At 39.8% G+C, this 21777-nt stretch overlaps 1 protein-coding gene across 1 annotated transcript in view; it reads left to right on the top strand.

The window, feature by feature from the left end:
- Positions 1–6790: 6790 nt before the first annotated feature.
- TTLL8 (tubulin tyrosine ligase like 8) overlaps positions 6791–21777 on the top strand; it is a 74373-nt gene continuing 59386 nt past the window's right edge. The window contains exons 1-2 of the mRNA XM_049884994.1: positions 6791–6935; positions 7490–7581. Of these exons, the coding sequence (XP_049740951.1) occupies positions 6791–6935; positions 7490–7581 (237 nt within the window). The remainder of the gene's footprint in view (positions 6936–7489; positions 7582–21777) is intronic.

Below are 21777 nucleotides of genomic sequence, written 5' to 3'. Positions count from 1 at the left end.
CAATCTGGATGCCCTTTATTTCTCTGTCTAGCCTAATTGCTCTGCCTGGGACCTCTAGCAGAATGTTGAATAAGAGCGGTGATAAAGGGCATCCTTGTCTGGTTCCCGTTCTCAAGGGAAATGCTTTCAGACTCTCTCCATTTAGAATGATGTTGGCTGTTGGCTTTTTTTTTTTTTTTAGATGCCCTTTATTATGTTGAGGAATTTTCCTTCAATTCCTATTTTGCTGAGAGTTTTTATCATGAATGGGTGTTGAACTTTGTCAAATGCCTTTTCTGCATCAATTGATAACATCATGTGGTTTTTGTCTTTTTTTTTATTTATATGCTGGATTACATTAATGGTTTTTCTAATATTAAACCAACCTTGCATACCTGGTACAAATCCCACTTGGTCGTGGTGGATTATTTTTTTGATATGTTGTTGAATTCTGTTGGCTAGAATTTTGTTGAGGATTTTTGCATCTATGTTCATGAGGGATATAGGTCTATAACTTTCTTTTTTTGTGTGATGTCTTTACCTGGTTTTGGTATCAGGGAGATGGTGGCTTCATAGAATGAGTTAGGTAGTATTCCGTCATTTTCTATGCTTTGAAATACCTTTAGTAGTAGTGATGTTAACTCTTCTCTGAAAGTTTGGTAGAACTCTGCAGTGAAGCCGTCCAGCCCAGGGCTTTTTTTTGTTGGGAGTTTTTTGATTACCTTTTCAATCTCTTTTTTTGTTATGGGTCTATTTAGTTGTTCTAATTCTGATTGTGTTAGTTTAGGTAGATAGTGTTTTTCTAGGAATTCATCCATTTCTTCTAGGTTTTCAAATACGTTAGAGTACAATTTTTTGTAATAATCTGATATGATTCTTTGAATTTCAGTTGGGTCTGTTGTGATATGGCCCATTTCGTCTCTTATTCGGGTTATTTGTCTCCTTTCCTGTATTTCTTTAGTCAGTCTAGCCAATGGTTTATCAATTTTGTTAATTTTTTCAAAGAACCAGCTTTTGGCTTTGTTAATTCTTTCAATTGTTTTTCTGTTCTCTAATTCATTTAGTTCAGCTCTAATTTTTATTATTTGTTTTCTTCTGGTGCCTGACGGATTCTTTTGTTGCTCGCTTTCTATTTGTTCAAGTTGTAGGGACAGTTCTTTAATTTTGGCTCTTTCTTCTTTATGTATGTGTGCATTTATTGATATAAATTGACCTCTGAGCACTGCTTTTGCTGTGTCCCAGAGGTTTTGAGAGGAAGTATTTTCATTCTCATTGCATTCTATGAATTTCTTTATTCCCTCCTTAATGTCTTCTATAACCCAGTCTTTTTTGAGCTGGGTAGTGTTCAGTTTCCAAGTATTTGATTTCTTTTCCCTGATTTTTCTCTTAATGATTTTTACTTTTATGGCCTCGTGGTCTGAGAAGATGCTTTGTAATATTTTGATGTTTTGGATTCTGCAAAGGTTTGTTTTATGACCTAATATGTGATCTATTCTAGAGAATGTTCCATGTGCACTAGAAAAAAAGGTATACTTTGCAGCAGTTGGGTGGAGTGTCCTGTATAAGTCTATGAGGTCAAGTTGGTTGATTGTAGCAATTAGGTCTTCCATGTCTCTATTGAGCTTCTTACTTGGAGTCCTATCTTTCTCTGAAAGTGGTGTGTTGAAGTCTCCTACTATAATTGTGGAGGTGTCTATCTCACTTTTCAGTTCTGTTAAAGTTTGTTTTATGTATCTTGCAGCCCTGTCATTGGGTGCATAAATATTTCATAGGGTTATATCTTCTTGGTGTATTGTCCCTTTAATCATTATATAGTGTCCTTCCTTATCCTTTCTGATGGATTTAACTTTAAAGTCTATTTTGTCAGAAATTAATATTGCCACTCCTGCTCTTTTTGGATTGTTGTTTGCTTGATATATTTTTTCCATCCTTTGAGTTTTAGTTTGTGTCTCTAAGTCTAAAGTGTGTCTCTTGTAGGCAGCATATAGGCGGATTTTGTTTTTTAATCCGTTCTGTCACTCTCTGTCTCTTTATTGGTGCATTTAGTCCATTTACATTCAGGGTAATTATGGATAGGTATGAATTTAGTGCTAACATTTTGATGTCTTTTTTTGTGTGCTGTTGACAGTTTCTTTTTCCCATTTAATTTTATGTGCTGAGATTTTCTTTATATATTGCCCTTTCCTCCTGTTTGTTGTTGTTGATTTGTTTCTGCTGAGTGTTTTTTTTTTTTTTTCTGTTTTGTTTTGATGAGTAGTATAGTTTGTCTCCTTTGTGGTTACCTTATTATTTACCCCTATTTTCTACATTTAAACCTAACTTTTATTTCTTTGTATTGCCATATCTTTCTCTCCATATAGAAGGTGTATGATTACATTTCTGAAAAAAAAAAAAAAGTCCCTCTTTATTATTCTAATGTTGTCTTCTTTTATATAGTAACATTGCTGTTACCCTGTTTTGAGCTTTTTTTTTTTTTTTTAAATAATCTTGGTTTGTTTTTTTGGATTTCCCTGTCTGGGTTGACTTTCTGGTTGCTCTGCCCAGTGTTCTAGTCTTGGGTTGATACCTGATATTATTGATTTTCTAACCAAAGAACTCCCTTTAGTATTTCTTACAGTTTTGGTTTGGTTTTTACAAATTCCCTAAAGTTGTGTTTATCTGGAAATGTCTTAATTTCACCTTCATATTTAAGAGACAGTTTTGATGGATATATGATTCTTGGCAGACAATTTTTTTCCTTCAATTTTTAAAATATGTCATTCCATTGCCTTCTTGCCTGCATGGTTTCTCCTGAGTAGTCTGAGCTTATTCTCATTGGCTCTCCTTTGTAGATGACTTTTCGTTTATCCCTCACTGCTCTTAAAATTCTCTTTATCTTTGGTTTTGGCAAGCTTGATTATAATATGTCTTGGTGACTTTCTTTTAAGATCTACCTTATGTGGAGTTTGCTGAGCATCTTGGATAGATATCGTCTCATCTTTCACAATATCAGGGAAGTTTTCTGCCAACAAATCTTCAACAATTCTCTCTGTATTTTCTATTATCCCTCCCTGTTCTGGTACTCCAATCACTCGTAGGTTATTTCTCTTGATAGAGTCTCACATGATTCTTAAGGTTTCTTCATTTCTTTAAATTCTTTTATCTGATTTTCCTTCAAATATATTAGTGCCAAGTGATTTATCTTCAAGTTCAGAAATTCTAGCTTCTACTTGCTCAATTCTGCTCCTCTGACTTTCTACTGAGTTATCTAATTCTGTAATTTTATTGTTAATCTTCTGAATTTCTGATTGCTGCCTATCTATGGATTTTTCCAGCTTATTAAACTTTTCATTATGTTCCTGAATAATCGTTCTAGTTTCTCCAACTGCTTTATCTGTGTGTTCCTTGGCTTGTTCTGCGTATTGCCTCATTTCCTTCCTGATGTCTTGAAGGGTTCTGTATATTAAACTTTTGTATTCTGCATCTGGTAATTCCAGGAATGCACTTTCATCTAGAAGATCCCTGGATTCTTTGTTTTGAGAGCCTGTTGAGGTGATCATGGTCTGTTTCTTTATGTGACTTGATATTGACTGTTGTCTCCGAGACATCTATAAGTTATTGTATTAGTTTATGCTTGCTTACTGTGTCATAGCTTCTTGCTTTGTTTCGTTTTGGTATACCCCTTTGCTTGAGTGAGCTAGCTTGATTATTTTCACCCTTGGAGCTCTGGTGTCCTGTCCCCAGCTGCCTAGAGTTGTTATCAGGTATATCAATCTAGGAGTCCATTCAGTTTTCTTGTATGAATTTAGCTCAGGTGCCCAGGTAGCTGATCATCGACTGTGTGGTACAGACTCTGTCCTACAGTCTTAGAGGGGCAGGGGTGATTGGTGTATATACCCATATCTGATTGCAGCCGGGGGTCACACTCTGAACAAGGCAGGGGGCTGAGAACTGACCCTCAAGTGTCTCTGAGGAAAGCACGTCCCTGTTCCCTAGAGCGTGCAGGTGCGTGGGTTCTGCAGACCGACCATGGGCACCCAAAGTTTTTGGTTGTAAGGACTGGGAGGTACCAGTTATCTTTGGACCCCTGTCGCGGGTGGCTAGGTGACCTGAGTGGAGCTACCAGTCCTTAGGTCCCTGATGTGGGAGGTGAGGACCTTGTTTAATAGGCAAAGCAATGTCAAATGTCAAACACCCACCTCTCCACCGCATAGCTGAAATGGTTGGAATTTGCCAACAAGGGCCTATTCTCCCAAAATAGGCTCACACAGGTCCATGCAGAAGGGAAAGGTGCTCAAAGTCCACGGACAGTTTATGCCTGGACAGGAGCCGCTTCTGTCCTGAGCTCCCCCGGTTAATGGAGCTAGCAAATTATCTTTTCCCCCAAATGCAAATTTTTTCCTTCCCCAAGGCCAGGAGGACGGCTCTAGGTGCTCATCAGTGTCTATCTCAGGCCCAGGGAATTCACCCGCTGAATCCGGCTTGCTGGTGGGGGGGCACGGTAAAATATTTGCAAGTACTTAGCTCTTGCTGAAAGCGCAGTTCTTCTCAGGTTCCGGAGGTGTGAGTGGGCTGTGTGGCTGGCTGCCTCTCCCGGAGGAAACTGCAGCCTAACGCTGGTACCAGCCCACCACCGCTGCTCCGGGAGTGGAGCCTGAGGGCTCCGCACGATTCAGGTCCAGTAACTCCTCTCTGCTTCTAAACCGTCTCTTTCTTCCTCTGCCTTATTTCGTTTTCTAAGCTTGCCTTGGAAGCTCTGGGCTCCCAGCTTGTCACAAATATACTCGTTTCACTTATTTTTTTGGGTCTTTGTTGTAAAGAGGGCTCCCTGGAAGGGTCTGTCTATTCCGCCATCTTGGCTCCGCCTCCACTTGTCAGATTTTGGTATTTCATTTATGGCTTCCTAAAAAGAGTTGGAAAGAGCTCTTATTTTCCTTTTCACTAAAGGGTTTATATAAGATTGGTATCTTTTTTTCCGTTAAATGTTTGGAAAGATTCACTAACGATGCCAACCAGACCTGGAGTTTTTGTTGTGGGAAATGTTTTAATCATGGAGTTATTTTCTGTAACAGATATTGGCCTACTGATATTTTCTATTTCTTTTCTATCAGTTTTGTTAAGCTATGTTTTTCAAGGCAAGTGTCTATTTCACCTAAGCTGTGAAACTACTGGCATGTAGCTGTTCATAATAGCTTATTATTATCATTAGTGTCTGTACAATGTGTAGTGATATCCCATTTTAAGTGTACAATTCCATGACATCAAGTGTGTTCACAGTGTTGTACAACCATCACTCCTATTTCCAAAAACATTTTCATCTTTCCAAACAGAAACTCTGTATCCATTAAACAATAACTCCTCGTTCCTCCCTCCCCTCAGCTCTTGGTAATCTCTAATTGGCTTTCTGTCTCTATGAATTTGCCTGTTATAGATATTTCAAAGAAGAAAGATCATACAACATTTGTGCTATTGTGTCTGGCTTATTTCACTTAGCATAGTATTGTTGAGGTTCACCCATGTTGTAGCATGTAGCAGAACTCTGTTCCTTTTTATGGCTGAATAATATTCCATTGTATGGCTACTGAAGGACACTTGGGTTGTTTCCGCCTTTTGGCTATTGTGAATAGTGCTGCCACGAACATTGGTGTACAAGCATTGTCTGAACCCTGCTTTCAAGCTTAGTGGGTATAATACCTAGGAGCAGAATTGCTGGGTCATGTGGTAACCCTCGGTAAGTAACTTTTTGAGAAACCACCAAACTACTTTCCACAGCAGCTGCACTATTTTACGTTCCCACCAGCAATGCACAAGGGTCCCAATTCCTCCACATCCTCACCCCATTAAAAAAAGAAAAGAAAGCAGTCGTGCTTGAGTCGATTCCGACTCAGAGAGACCCTACAGGACAGAGTAGAACTGCCCCATAGGATTTCCAAGGCTGTAATCTTTATGGGAGCAGGCTGCATGGAGCAGCTGGTAGATTTGAACTGCAGACCTTTCAGTTAGCGGAACACTTAATCACTTGGCCACCAGGGCTCTTTACTCCCTAGCCAGCACTTGTTAGTTCCATTTTTATAACAGCCATTCTAGTGGGTGTAAACGGTATCTCATTGTGGTTTTGATTCGTAATTTCCAGAGGACTTAATAATTTTGAACCCTATCCCATGTACTTACTGGGAATTCTTCATCTTTTCATTTTTTGTAAAACATCTGTTTAAGTTTTAGCCCGTTTTCTTATTGGATTGTTTGTCTTTTTATTACTAAGTTCTAGGAGTTCATTCTTAATATACCCTGGATATATGCCTTTTGCCAGATGTCTGTATTGTGGATATTTACCCCAGTCTGTGGTTTGCCTTTTCATTTTCCTAACAGAACATTTTAATGAGCAAAAACATTTTAATTTTGATGAAGGCCAATTTGCCAATTTTCACTTCTGTAGTTAGTGCCTTCTGTGAACTAAGAAATTTTTGCTCAGCCAGATTGTGAAGATATTCTGTGTTTCAGCCTACAACCCATCTCACGTGAACTTGTGCGTGTGCTGCCAGGTCAGGGTTGTGGCTCACCTTTTCTGTGTGGCTGTACAGTTGTTCCCGCACCATCCCCTCAGACTTGCTTTGGTCGAAATCACATGGCCCCATATACGAGGGCTTTTGGAGGTCACACTTGCGGAGGAGAAGCAGGGTGGGGGGCAGAAAGTTGCAGTCTGGGCCTGTGTCTGTAATACCTGGATTGCATCTGGGCATCCTGGGGGACCGTGGATACAGGAGCATTTGGAGGGCAGGGAAGGTCTGGGGCCTGCATGTAGGAGATGCCCAGGGGTGGGGAGCATGCAAGCATGGAGGTCTGGGCCTCAGGCCCCACTTCCCCGTGGAGAGCTTGGGGAGTGGCAGTGCGCTGGGGAGAGGCGAAGCCGAAGGGAGAGAAGAGTGGCCGCCTGAGTGACCGGTGCTGCGGGAGGCCAGGATGGGGGCAGGGGACGGGTGGGAAGCAACCCATTGGCCTGGACACCCTGATTCTAGCATGTGCTGTGTCTGGTGGAGCCCGATAGAAGCGAGTTCTAGAGACAGGGGATTGGGGAGATGGGTTGGGAGCTGGTGAGGTGTGTGGGTACAAAGAAGAGGTGTTTGTTTTTTAACATGGGGGTGTGAGAGGAGGGGTCTGGGAGCAGGGGCGTGGTAGAAGGTAGGAGGGGGCATGGGAGGAGGTAGGAGGGCACGTGGTAGGAGAGGCATGGGAGGACAGGCATGGGAGGAGGGGCATGGCAGGAGGGGTCTTGTAGGCTGGTGCAGACGGTGGGCTGATGGGACTGCAGGTGGGCCCTGGGGTGGGTGGTGGAGCCTCCTGAGGTCCTTTGCTCTAAAGCAGGAGGCCCAGCAGGTGGTAGGTGTGAGCTTGGGCTGATGGCAGGGGCAGGGCAGAGGTGGGAGGGACGACGGCATCGCTTAGACCTTGGTGTCCCTGGTGTCTGGATGTCCCTCGGTTAGAGCGCTTTGATGTCCTTGCTTTTGCCTTGAAGTTTGTTTCTCTTCTGCAGGATTAAAACGAGGAACTTCCCAAGACTTGGCCTCTTCCCCCAAATTAGACAGATACAAAATAGCAAGACAGTTAACTGAAAGAGCCATCAAGGTAAATGCCCTTTAGGACGCGATGGGGACGGGGACTCTTTTAAAAACGGAAATTTGTCTTGAAATTTGGAGAGTGCAGTGGGTGCCCCCCGGGTGGGTGCCCCAATGGCCACCCACTCTGGCCTCTGCCCTGCCGCCCGGCCTGCTGGCCACAGTCACAGCCACCAAGCCAAGGCTGCGCTAGCATTATTTTTTATTTCAGTTGTACCTTTTGAAACAAGTAATACTTTCAAAATTCAGAAAGTACAGAGGCAGGAACTGTAAAAGGCCCCTTGCCCAGCCACCCAGGGGGGTGTGTCCATTGTGACACAAGTGTGCGCCCTGGGTTCCCCTCTTTAAGAAGACAGTAACCAGCTCAGCACCGTGCTTTGTAACGTGATTTTTCACTTACGGTATCCTGGGCCGCTCTGAATCGGAATCGACTTGATGGCAGTGGGTTTACCGGGTTATAGCCTGGAGATTGTTCCATATTGTTAAGCTTGTGTATCTGCATTTGTTTATTTATTCTAGCAGGAAACACGTGGTTTCTGGCTGGAGGACAACTTTTAATGACTTAGAGCATCTTGTGTCCCTTCCCTACACCCTGCCACCCCAGGAGGGGCCAACATGGTGGGGGCAGATGTCACCTGTGTGTGGGGGGGGTTTGCACCTGAGGAGAGAAACCCCAGAATTATGTCTCTTGGAGCTTATATAGATCAGCTGGTACACCTACCCCTCCTCTCCTGGAGAGAGAGACCTCACGTTTTACCCTAGGATGTGAACAGACCCCCTCTAGGGAGAGGTGGAGAAGGCCCCCATTGCAAAATGTGTGCACTTGGTTCTGGGGAAGATAAGGAAGGCACTGTTATTCTTTGATAAGGAGCCCAAGTGGTGAAATGGTTAAGTGCTTGGCCGCTAACCAAAAGGTTGTCAGTTTGAACCCACTATTGGCTCCGTGGGAGAAAAGACCTGACAATCTGCTCTGGTAGATTACAGCCTGGGGGCAGTTGTACTCTGTCCTACAGGGTCGCTATGAGTCGGAATCGACTTGACTGCACACAACAGCGACAACAATGTTATTTGTTGAGTGGGAGCCACCGTCTTCTCATCTACCACTCTAAGGGACCTGAGGAGCGAATGCCCTGGGGAAAGGAGGCAGTCTGTACCTTCGTAGCACGTCGATGTCCGTCACTTGGGAGGCCTGGGCCATACCGAACACCAAGACATCCAGGAAGGGTTGCCTTCTAACTCATGTTAGGGCATGAAAAACTTCCTCCTCCTCTTAAATTTCTTCTGAAATACAACCCACAAGAAGTACCACATCCTAAGTGCACTCTCGATGACTTCATAGATTAAACCCACCCAGGCAGAGAAGCAGAACACGACTAATCCCCCAAAGCCACCCTCTTCCCATCATTCCTACCCTCCCATCAAGGGAAGCTGTCATCCTGACTTCCTCACTGGTTTTGCCTGGTTCCAGACTTCATATACATGGAATCATACGTCATGTACGTGTTTTTATCTGTTTTCTTTCTCTTAAAATTATGTTTGTGAGATTCATCCACCTTGCTGGTCATTTTCGTTGCTGTGTAGAACTCCACCCCACAGGTATCACATGGATTTAAATGTTCCACTGTTGACAGGACCTTGGGCAGTATCCACTCTGCAGCTTCTATGTATAATGCTGTTAGGTCATCCAAAATAGCCCCATAGTAGGTTGTATGCATTTCTGTTGAGTTTGTTCAAACCAGGAGTGGAATGGGTGGATCATAGGGCACGCGAGTGTCCCACTTTAGTAGTTGCATTACAACACAGTTTTCCAGGGTGGGTGTCCAATGTGCACTCCTGCCAGCAGCGCAAAAGAGTTGCTTTTGCTCCACGTCCTCACCCTCACTTGCTATTTTAGTCATTTTGTGGATGTATAATGGTACCTAATTGTAATTGTTTGAGCTACCGTCAACTGGAATTTCCCTGATGATCTGTGAGGTTAAGGACCCTTGACTGGAGATGCTTTTTCATGTTTGAGGTCTCAGAGTGTTCCAGTGCAACCGTACCAATTCACCCTTCTCTCTACAGGGTGTGAAAGTCCCAGTTATTCTGCGTCCTTGTCAACACTTGGTATTGTCAGACTTTAAAATTTTAGCCATTCTGTTGGGTATATAGTAGTATGTCATTGTGATTATAATTTACAGCTTTCTGATGACAAATAATGCCATCAGTTTGTGATAATGTTGTTGGCTATTTATGTATCCTTTTTGCAAAGTGCCTGTTCAATTCTATTCCAAGTTTCACTTTTGGCTTGTTGTTTTTTATTGATTTGTAGGATTTAAAAGTATACTTGTCTTGGATACAAGCCCTATATCAGTTCATATTTTGCACATATCTTTTTCCACTCTCCGGCTTTCTTTTTTATGCTTTAAAATGGTATCTTTTAATGAATAGACCTTCTTTATTCAATGTCATCTAATTTACCAGTTTTTCCCTTTATACTGAGTGCCTTTAAGGTTTTGGTGATTAAATCTTTCCCGGTGCCTAAGTCTAGAGGATGTTCTCACGTTACCTTTTAGAAGCTGTTTTTTCTTTTTTTGGTTTCTACATTTAGACCTTCACGCCATACTTTTCATTAGATTTATTCCATATATATATATATATGGATGATATTTTACAGTATTTTTATGCAAATAATGTGAGCCTTCTGCATTTGTTTGCCAGCTGAGCCCTCCCCTCACGAGGCATCCTCATGAACACCTCTATACCAGCCCTCTTCCATATGTTACCATAAAAAAAGTGAGCATAATGTGCTTATGATATCAGTAGTTCCTTCCTTTTTATTATTGAGAAGTATCCCACTGAGTGAATATAAAACTGTTGATTCATTCAGAAGCTGATGAACATTTAGGTTGTTTCCAGTTTTGGGCTATTCTGAATAAAGCTTCTATGAACATTCAAGTACAAGCCTTTGTGTGAACACATGTTTTCGTTTCTCTTGGGTAAAAACTAGGATCATATGGTAAGTGTATGTTTAATTTTATAAGAAACTGTCAAATTTTCTTCCAAGTGGCTGCACCGGTTTTCACTACCACCAGTGATATATGAGAGTTCTAGTTGCTCCACATCCTTGCCAACATTTGATATCGTTAGTCTTTAATTTTAGACGTTTAGCAATGTGTAGTGGTATCTTGTGGTTTTAACTTACATTTTTCAAGTGACTGATGATGTTGAGAATCTTTTAATTCATTAGTCAGTTTACATCATCTTTGATAAAGTGTCTAGGCCTTTTGCCCGTTTTGAAAAAATGGGTTGCTTGTCTTCTTATTGATGAGTTGTAGGAATTATTATTTATTTTGAATACATGTATTGAAACCTCTTCTCCTAGTCTATGGCTTGCTTTTTGATTTTTTAAATTATGTTGAGTAGAGGTGGTGAGAATGAATATCTCTGTCTTGTTCTTGATCTTAGAGGGAAAGCAGTTGATCTTTCACTATTAATCATGATGGTAGCTATAGGTTTTTCTAAGATATCATTTATCAATGTCTTAGTTCTCTAGTGCTGCTATAACAGAAATACCACAAGTGGATGGCTTTAACAAACAGAAATTTATTCTCTCATAGCCTGGGAGGCTAGAAGTCTGAATTCAGGGCACCAGCTCCAGGGGAAGGCATTCTCTCTCATTCGGTTCTGGAGGAAGGTCCTTGTTATCAATCTTCACCTGGTCTAGGAGATCAGTGCAGGAACCCTGGGTCCAAAGGATGTGCTTCTCTCCTGGTCCTTTGGTCTTGGTGGTAGGAGGTCCCCCAGCTCTGCTCACTTTTCTCTTTTATGTCTCAAAAGAGATTGATTCAAGATACAACTTAATCTTATAGATTTTGTTCTATCTCATTAACATAACTGCCTCTAATCCTGCCTCATTAGCATCATAGAGGTAGGATTTACAACACATAGGAAAATCACATCAGATGACAAAATGGTGGACAATCACACAATACTGAGCATCATGGTCTAGCCAAGTTGACACACATTTTGGGGGGACACAATTCAATCTATAACAATCAGTTTGAGAAAATTCCTTTCTAGGCATAATTTTCTGAGTTTTATCATGAACCATGGTTTAATTTTGTCAAATACTTTTTTCTGTATCTATTGAGATGGTTGTAGTTTCTCTCTTTTTTTTTTTTAATTTGTTGACTTGATGAATTGCATTCATCTTCAAATGTTAAGTCATTTTGCATCCCTAGGATGAACAATAAATGGTCATATGTATTATGTTTTTTTGCATATTGCTGGATTCGATTTCCTAAAATTTTGTTAAGGATTTTTGTATCTATGCTCATGAAGAATATTGGCCTGTATTTTTCTCTTGTAATTTCCTTGTCTGGTTTTGGTGCCAGGGCAGTGCTGGCCTCATAAAATGAGTCGCGGCATGTTCCTTCCCCTACTATTTTCTGGAAGAGTTTTGTGTAGGATGGCCACTATTTTTTAAACATCTGATAGAATTCACTGGGGACGTCATTTGGCCTGGAATTTTCTTTGCTGGAAAGTTTTGAACTGAACGTTCAATTCTTAAAATAGATTTAGGGTTATCCCAGTTATCTATTTCTTTTTGAGCGAGCTTTGGAAGTGTTCAAATTTGTTCATTTCATCTATGTTGTTCAATTTACTGGCATACCATTCACGGTATTCACTCATTATACTTCAGTATCTGTAAATTCTTAGTAATGTACTCTTTTATTCCTGATAAAGGTAATTTGGTTCTCTATTTTTATCCCTGATTAGTCTGGATAGAAGTTGATCAATTTTATTGATTTCTCAAGGAACCAGAATTTTGCTTCCTTTTTCCCTATTGTTTGCTTATGTCATTGATTTCAGCTCTGATCTTTATTATTTCCTTTCTTCTCTGTACTTTGGGTTTAATTGGTTTTTATTTCTAGTTTCTTAAGGTAGAGCTAAGGTTATTTGTTGATTTGAGACTTTTCTTCTTTTCTAATATAAGTGATTCTTGTTGTTGTTGTTGTTACGTGCCATCGAGTTGGATTCAGCTCATGGTGACCCCATCCACAACAGAAAGAAACCCTGCCTGATCCCGCACCATCCTCACAATTGCTGTTATGCTTGAGCCCATTGTTGCAGCCACTGTGTCATGATATAATCAATTAGTGCCATAAATTAGTTGAAATTTATAAACAATAAAAATTTATAATTTATAAAATTGATATATTAATGCTATAAGTTTCTCTTTAAGTACTGATTTAGGTGCATCTAATACATTCTGATGTTGTGTTTTCATTTTTACTTAGATAAAAATAATTTCTAATTTCTGTTGTGATTTCTTTTTTGAACCATGAGTTATTTTGAACGGTGTTGTTTAATTTCCAAAAATTTAGGGATTTTTCAGAGATCCTACTGTTATTAATTTAATTCACTTGTGATCAGAGAACATATAATTTGAGGAATTCTAAATTTTTTGAGGCTTGCTTCATGGCCTGGAGCCTTGGTGGCACACCGGTTAAGAACTGGGCTGCTAACCAAAAGGTCGGCAGTTTGAGTCCACCAGCCACTCCCTGGAAACCCTATGGGGCAGTTCTACCTTGTCCTGAAGGGTCGCTATGAGTCGGAATCTACTCAACAGCAATGAGTCATGGCCCAGCATGTGATCTAGCTAGGTAAAGGTTCTGCGTGTATTTGAAAAAGGTATATATATTTCGCTGTTTCGGTTGAGTCTTGGAGTGTTCTATAAATGTCAGTTAGTCCAAAATGGTTGATTGTTTTTTATGTACTATATACCCTTGCTGATTTTATGTCTACTTGTTCTATCAGTTAGTGAGAGAAGGATGTTGAATTTCCAACAATAATTGTGGATTTGTCCATTTCTCCTTCTCATGTTACCAGTTTTTACCTCATATATGTTGAAACTCTATTATTAGATGCGTAAACATTTAAGATTTTTATGACCTTATGATGAAATTGGGGCCCTGGTGGTGCAGTGGTTAAGAGCTTGGCTGCTAACCAAAAGGTTGGCAGCTCGAATCCACCAGCTGCTCTTTGGAAACTCTGTGGGGCAGGTCTACTCTGTCCTGTAGGGTTGCTATGAGTCAGAATCGATGGGAACCAGTACAGGTTTGATGAAATTACCCTACTTTATCCCTTTGTTTGTAATATTCTTTGTCCTGAAATCTGACGTTTGTTGTTGTTTAATTTTTTATTATGCATTAGGTGAAAGTTTACAGGGCAAATCAGTTTTCCATTTGGTAATTTGTACATAAAGTGTTACGTGACATTCATTTCTTTCCCCACCAAGTATCAGCACTCTCCCCATTTCCACCCCAGGTTTCCCATTTCCTTTCGTCCTGATTTTCTACCTATTCCTGCTTTTGGGCAAATGTTGCCCTTCTGATCTCATGAAATTGATTGTTCTAAGGAGCACGTTCCTCCTGGGTGTTATTGTTTATTTTATGGGCCTGTCTATGGTTTGGCTGAAAAGTGGTCTCTGGGAATGGCTTCAGTTCTAGTTCAGAAGGGTGTCTTTGGGCCACAGTCTTGGAGGTTCCTCCAGTCTCTGTCAGAGCAGTAAGTCTGGTCTTTTTTGTGAATTTGATTTTTTGTTCTACAATTTTTCTCCTTCTCTGTCTGGGACCCTCTGTTGTGATCCCTGTCACAGTGGCCAGTAGTGGTAGCCGGGTACCATCTAGTTCTTCTGGTCCTGGGGTCACGTAGGCTGTGGTTCATATGGTCCATTAGTCCTTTGGACTAATTGCTCCCTTTGGTTTTCTTCACTCTCCTTTGCTCCGAATGGTAAGAAACCAGTAGTTGTATCTTAGGTGGCCACTTGCAAGTCCTTCAGACCCCAGATGCTACTCGCAAAATAGGATGCAGAACTGTGTCTTTATGAATTGTGTTGTGCCAGTTGACATAGATGTCCCCCAAGTCAATGATCCTTCGCCGTTGAGCCTAGGAACTTTGTCCCATGAGGTGTTTAGTTATGTCTAAAAAGTTACATTGACTGTGGCCCTTGAGTGCTCTATATAAATATATAAGCAACACCTACCGTTATGTATGTGGAAATATCCACCACCAAACCTGTATGTGCAGGTGGGCATATTCCGTTACAGCCTCCCACACTTCTTGGCATATCTATCTACCTATGTATCCATTTGTAAATTAGCCTTTATTAATACTATTTTTGCAGAATTGTCTATGCTATGGTAATTACCGTTAGTGCCCTTTGTTCTCGTGTTCCTCTTAGTGTCCTCCCAAGCCTTGGTCATGTTTTGCTGACTTCCCCCATTTTGTGTATTTCCTCTCCCTTCACCAACATTAACATGTGTCTTCTATCTAATTAGGAATTTTCCCTCCCTTTCCCTCTCAACCCTGGTGACCATCAAAGATTTTTTTTTCTGTGTGTAAACATTTTTTTTTTTTATAATAGTGGTCTTATAAAATATTTGTCCTTTTGTGATTGACTTATTTCACTCAGCATAATGGCCTCCAGATTCATCCATGTTGTGAGATGTTTCACAGATTCATGGTTATTCTTTTATCATTGTGTAGAATTTCATTGTGTGTTATGTACTTCAGTTTGTTTATCCATTTTTCCACTGATGGGCACTTATGTTATTTCCATCTTTTTACTATTGTGAATAATGCTGCAGTGAACATGAGTGTGCATATGTCTATTTGTGTCATGGCTCTTATTTCTTTAGGGTATATACCCAGGAGTAGAATTGTTGGGTCATATGGTATTTCTATTTCTAGCTTTTTTTTTTTTAATTAACTTTTATTGAGCTTCAAGTGAACGTTTACAAATCAAGTCAGACTGTCACATATAAGTTTATATACATCTTACTCCGTACTCCCACTTGCTCTCCCCCTCGTGAGTCAGCCCTTCCAGTCTCTCCTTTCGTGACAATTTTGCCAGCTTCTAACTCTCTCTATCCCCCCATCCCCCCTCCAGACAGGAGATGCCAACACAGTCTCAAGTGTCCACCTGATATAATTAGCTCACTCTTCATCAGCATCTCTCTCCTACCCACTGTCCAGTCCCTTTCATGTCTGATGAGTTGTCTTTGGGGATGGTTCCTGTCCTGGGCCAACAGAAGGTTTGGGGACCATGACCGCCGGGATTCCTCTAGTCTCAGTCAGACCGTTAAGTATGGTCTTTTTATGAGAATTTGGGGTCTGCATCCCACTGATCTCCTGCTCCCTCAGGGGTTCTCTGTTGTGCTCCCTGTCAGGGCAGTCATCGATTGTGGCCGGGCACCAACTAGTTCTTCTGGTCTCAGGATGATGTAGGTCTCTGGTTCATGTGGCCCTTTCTGTCTCTTGGGCTCTTAGTTGTTGTGTGGCCTTGGTGTTCTTCATTTTCCTTTGCTCCAGGTGGGTTGAGACCAATCGATGCATCTTAGATGGCCGCTTGTTAGCATTTAAGATCCCAGACGCCACATTTCAAAGTGGGATGCAGAATGTTTTCATAATAGAATTATTTTGCCAATTGACTTAGAAGTCCCCTTAAACCATGGTCCCCAAACCCCCACCCTTGCTCCACTGACCTTTGAAGCATTCATTTTATCCCGGAAACTTCTTTGCTTTTGGTCCAGTCCAATTGAGCTGACCTTCCACGTATTGAGTGTTGTCCTTCCCTTCACCTAAAGTAGTTCTTATCTACTAACTAATCAGTAAAAAACCCTCTCCCTCCCTCCCTCCCTCCCCGCCTCGTAACCACAAAAGTATATGTTCTTCTCGGTTTATACTATTTCTCAAGATCTTAAAATAGTGGTCTTATACAATATTTGTCCTTTTGCCTCTGACTAATTTCGCTCAGCATAATGCTTTCCAGGTTCCTCCATGTTATGAAATGTTTCACAGATTCGTCACTGTTCTTTATCGATGCGTAGTATTCCATTGTGTGAATATACCACAATTTATTTACCCATTCATCCTTTAATGGACACCTTGGTTGCTTCCAGCTTTTTGCTATTGTAAACAGTGCTGCAATAAACATGGGTGTGCATATATCTGTTTGTGTGAAGGCTCTTGTTTCTCTAGGGTATATTCCGAGGAGTGGGATTTCTGGGTTATACGGTAGTTCTATTTCTAACTGTTTAAGATAACGCCAGATAGATTTCCAAAGTGGTTGTACCATTTTACATTCCCACCAACAGTGTATAAGAGTTCCAATCTCTCTGCAGCCTCTCCAACATTTATCATTTTGTGTTTTTTGGATTAATGCCAGCCTTGTTGGAGTGAGATGGAATCTCATCGTGGTTTTAATTTGCATTTCTCTAATGGCTAATGATCGAGAGCATTTTCTCATGTATCTGTTAGCTGCCTGAATATCTTCTTTAGTGAAGTGTGTATTCATATCCTTTGCCCACTTCTTGATTGGGTTGTTTGTCTTTTTGTGGTCGAGTTTTGACAGAATCACATAGATTTTAGAGATCAGGCGCTGGTCGGAGATGTCATAGCTGAAAATTCTTTCCCAGTCTGTAGGTAGTCTTTTTACTCTTTGGTGAAGTCTTTAGATGAGCATAGGTGTTTGGTTTTTAGGAGCTCCCAGTTATCTGGTTTCTCTTCGTCATTTTTGGTAATGTTTTGTATTCTGTTTATGCCTTGTATTAGGGCTCCTAAGGTTGTCCCTATTTTTTCTTCCGTGATCTTTATCGTTTTAGTCTTTATGTTTAGGTCTTTGATCCACTTGGAGTTAGTTTTTGTGCTTGGTGTGAGGTATGGGTCCTGTTTCATTTTTTTGCAAATGGATATCCAGTTATGCCAGCACCATTTGTTAAAAAGACTATCTTTTCCCCAATTAACTGACACTGGGCCTTTATCAAATATCAGCTGCTCATATGTGGATGGATTTATATCTGGGTTCTCAATTCTGTTCCACTGGTCTATGTGCCTGTTGTTGTACCAATACCAGGCTGTTTTGACTACTGTGGCTGTATAATAGGTTCTGAAATCAGGTAGAGTGAGGCCTCCCACTTTCTTCTTCTTTTTCAGTAATGCTTTGCTTATCCGAGGCTTCTTTCCCTTCCATATGAAGTTGGTGATTTGTTTCTCCATCACCTTAAAAAATGACATTGGAATTTGGATCGGAAGTGCATTATATGTATAGATGGCTTTTGGTAGAATAGACATTTTTACTATGTTAAGTCTTCCTATCCATGAGCAAGGTATGTTTTTCCACTTGAGTATGTCCTTTTTAATTTCTTGTAGTAGAGCTTTGTAGTTTTCTTTCTATAGGTCTTTTACATCCTGGTAAGATTTATTCCTAAGTATTTTATCTTCTTGGGGGCTACTGTGAATGGTATTGATTTGGTTATTTCCTCTTCGATGTTCTTTTTGTTGATGTAGAGGAATCCAAGTGATTTTTGTATGTTTATCTTATAACCTGAGACTCTGCCAAACTCTTCTATTAGTTTCAGTAGTTTTCTGGAGGATACGTTGGGGTTTTCTGTGTATAAGATCATGTCATCTGCAAATAGAGGTAATTTTACTTCCTCTTTGCCAATCCGGATGCCCTTTATTTCTCTGTCTAGCCTAATTGCTCTGCCTGGGACCTCTAGCAGAATGTTGAATAAGAGCGGTGATAAAGGGCATCCTTGTCTGGTTCCCGTTCTCAAGGGAAATGCTTTCAGGTTCTCTCCATTTAGAGTGATGTTGGCTGTTGGCTTTGTATAGATGACCTTTATTATGTTGAGGAATTTTCCTTCAATTCCTATTTTGCTGAGAGTTTTTATCATAAATGGGTGTTGGACTTTGTCAAATGCCTTTTCTGCATCAATTGATAAGATCATGTGGTTTTTGTCTTTTGTTTTATTTATGTGGTGGATTACATTAATGGTTTTTCTAATATTAAACCAACCTTGCATACCTGGTATAAATCCCACTTGGTCGGGGTGAATTATTTTTTTGATATGTTGTTGAATTCTATTGGTTAGAATTTTGTTGAGGATTTTTGCATCTATGTTCATGAGGGATATAGGTCTGTAATTTTCTTTTTTTGTAATGTCTTTACCTGGTTTTGGTATCAGGGAGATGGTGGCTTCATAAAATGAGTTGGGTAGTATTCTGTCATTTTCTATGCTTTGAAATACCTTTAGTAGTAGAGGTGTTAACTCTTCTCTGAAAGTTTGGTAGAACTCTGCTGTGAAGCCGTCCGGGCCAGGGCTTTTTTTTGTTGGGAGTTTTTTGATTACCTTTCAATCTCTTTTTTTGTTATGGGTCTATTTAATTGTTCTACTTCTGAATGTGTTAGTTTAGATAGGTAGTGTATTTCCAGGAATTCATCCATTTCTTCTAGGTTTGCAAATTTGTTAGAGTACAATTTTTCATAATAATCTGAAATGATTCTTTTAATTTCAGTTGGGTCTGTTGTGATGTGGCCCTTCTCGTTTCTTATTCGGGTTATTTGTTTCCTTTCCTGTATTTCTTTAGTCAGTCTAGCCAATGGTTTATCAATTTTGTTAATTTTTTTCAAAGAACCAGCTTTTGGCTTTGTTAATTCTTTCAATTGTTTTTCTGTTCTCTAATTCATTTAGTTCAGCTCTAATTTTTATTATTTGTTTTCTTCTGGTGCCTGATGGATTCTTTTGTTGCTCACTTTCTATTTGTTCAAGTTGTAAGGACAGTTCTCTGATTTTGGCTCTTCTTTTTGTATGTGTGCATTTATCGATATAAATTGGCCTCGGAGCACTGCTTTTGCTGTGTCCCAGAGGTTTTGATAGGAAGTATTTTCATTCTCGTTGCATTCTATGAATTTCCTTATTCCCTCCTTACTGTCTTCTATAACCCAGTCTTTTTTCAGGAGGGTATTGTTCAGTTTCCAAGTATTTGATTTCTTTTCCCTAGTTTTTCTGTTATTGATTTCTACTTTTATTGCCTTGTGGTCTGAGAAGATGCTTTGTAATATTTCGGTGTTTTGGATTCTGCAAAGGTTTGTTTTATGACCTAATATGTGGTCTATTCTAGAGAATGTTCCATGTGCGCTAGAAAACAAAGTATACTTTGCAGCAGTTGGGTGGAGAGTTCTGTATAAGTCAATGAGGTCAAGTTGGTTGATTGTTGTAATTAGGTCTTCCGTGTCTCTATTGAGCTTCTTACTGGATATCCTGTCCTTCTCCGAAAGTGGTGTGTTGAAGTCTCCTACTATAATTGTGGAGGTGTCTATCTCACTTTTCAGTTCTGTAAAAATTTGATTTATGTATCTTGCAGCCCTGTCATTGGGTGCATAAATATTTAATATGGTTATGTCTTCCTGATCAATTGTCCCTTTTATCATTATGTAGTGTCCTTCTTTATCCTTTGTGGTGGATTTAAGTCTAAAGTCTATTTTGTCAGAAATTAATATTGCTACTCCTCTTCTTTTTTGCTTATTGTTTGCTTGATATATTTTTTTCCATCCTTTGAGTTTTAGTTTGTTTGTGTCTCTAAGTCTAAGGTGTGTCTCTTGTAGGCAGCATATAGACAGATCGTGTTTCTTTATCCAGTCCGAGACTCTCTGTCTCTTTATTGGTGCATTTAGTCCATTTACATTCAGCGTAATTATAGATAAATAAGTGTTTAGTGTTGTCATTTTGATGCCTTTTTATGTGTGTTGTTGACAATTTCATTTTTCCACTTACTTTTTTGTGCTGAGACGTTTTTCTTAGTAAATTATGAGATCCTCATTTTCGTAGTGTTTGACTTTATGTTTGTTGAGTCGTTACGTTTTTCTTGGCTTTTATCTTGAGTTCTGGAGTTGTTATACCTCTTTGTGGTTACCTTAATATTTACCCCTATTTTTCTAAGTAAAAACCTAACTTGTATTGTTCTATATCGCCTTGTATCACTCTCCATATGGCAGTTCTATGCCACCTGTATTTAGTCCCTCTTTTGATTACTGTGATTTTTTACATATTGACTTCAGTGATTCCCTGTTATGAGCATTTTTTTTTAATTAATCTTAATTTGTTTTTGTGATTTCCCTATTTGAGTTGATATCAGGATGTTCTGTTTTGTGACCTTGTATTGTGCTGGTATCTGATATTATTGGTTTTCTGACCAAACAATATCCTTTAGTATTTCTTGTAGCTTTGGTTTGGTTTTTGCAAAGTCTCTAAGCTTGTGTTTATCTGTAAATATCTTAATTTCGCCTTCATATTTCAGAGAGAGTTTTGCTGGATATATGATCCTTGGCTGGCAGTTTTTCTCCTTCAGTGCTCTGTATATGTCAACCCATTGCCTTCTTGCCTGCATGGTTTCTGCTGAGTAGTCTGAACTTATTCTTATTGATTCTCCCTTGAAGGAGACCTTTCTTTTCTCCCTGGCTGCTTTTAAAATTTTCTGTTTATCTTTGGTTTTGGCAAGTTTGATGATAATATGTCTCGGTGTTTTTCTTTTTGGATCAGTCTTAAATGGGGTTCGATGAGCATCTTGGATAGATATCCTTTCGTCTTTCATGATGTCAGGGAAGTTTTCTGTCAGCAGATCTTCAACTATTTTCTCTGTGTTTTCTGTCCTCCCTCCCTGTTCTGGGACTCCAATCACACGCAAGTTATCCTCCTTGATAGAGTCTCACATGATTCTTAGGGTTTCTTCATTTTTTAAAATTCTTTTCTCTGATTTTTTTTCAGCTATGTTGGTGTTAATTCCCTGGTCCTCCAGATGTCCCAGTCTGCATTCTAATTGCTCAAGTCTGCTCCTCTGACTTCCTATTGCGTTGTCTAATTCTGTAATTTTATTGTTAATCTTTTGGATTTCTACATGCTGTCTTTCTATGGATTCTTGCAACTTATTAATTTTTCCACGATGTTCTTGAATAGTCTTTTTGAGTTCTTCAACTGTTTTATCAGTTTGTTCCTTGGCCTTTTCTGCAGTTTGCCTTATTTCGTTTGTGATGTCTTGAAGCATTCTGTAAATTAGTTTTTTATATTCTGTATCTGATAATTCCAGGATTGTATCTTCATTTGGGAAAGATTTTGATTCTTTTGTTTGGGGAGTTGTAGAAGCTGTCATGGTCTGCTTCTTTATGTGGTTTGATATCAACTGCTGTCTCTGAGCCATCACTAAGATATAAAAAAAAGTAGTGGTTTATTCTATAATTGCTCACTGAGTCTTATCTTGTTTTGTTTTCTTTCAATATATGTGGATGGGCTACTGGATTGTGTTGTCTAGTTTATTGTAGCCCTTGACTTACTTATGACCTATTACCAGCTGGTTTGGGCTGTTGCCAGATAATATATGC

This window comes from Elephas maximus, chromosome 4, assembly GCF_024166365.1.
Source record: "Elephas maximus indicus isolate mEleMax1 chromosome 4, mEleMax1 primary haplotype, whole genome shotgun sequence".
In the NCBI taxonomy this organism is placed as follows: Eukaryota; Metazoa; Chordata; class Mammalia; order Proboscidea; family Elephantidae; genus Elephas; species Elephas maximus.
The sequence above is the reverse complement of the archived record's forward strand: the minus strand, read 5'-3'. Positions and strand labels throughout refer to the sequence as shown.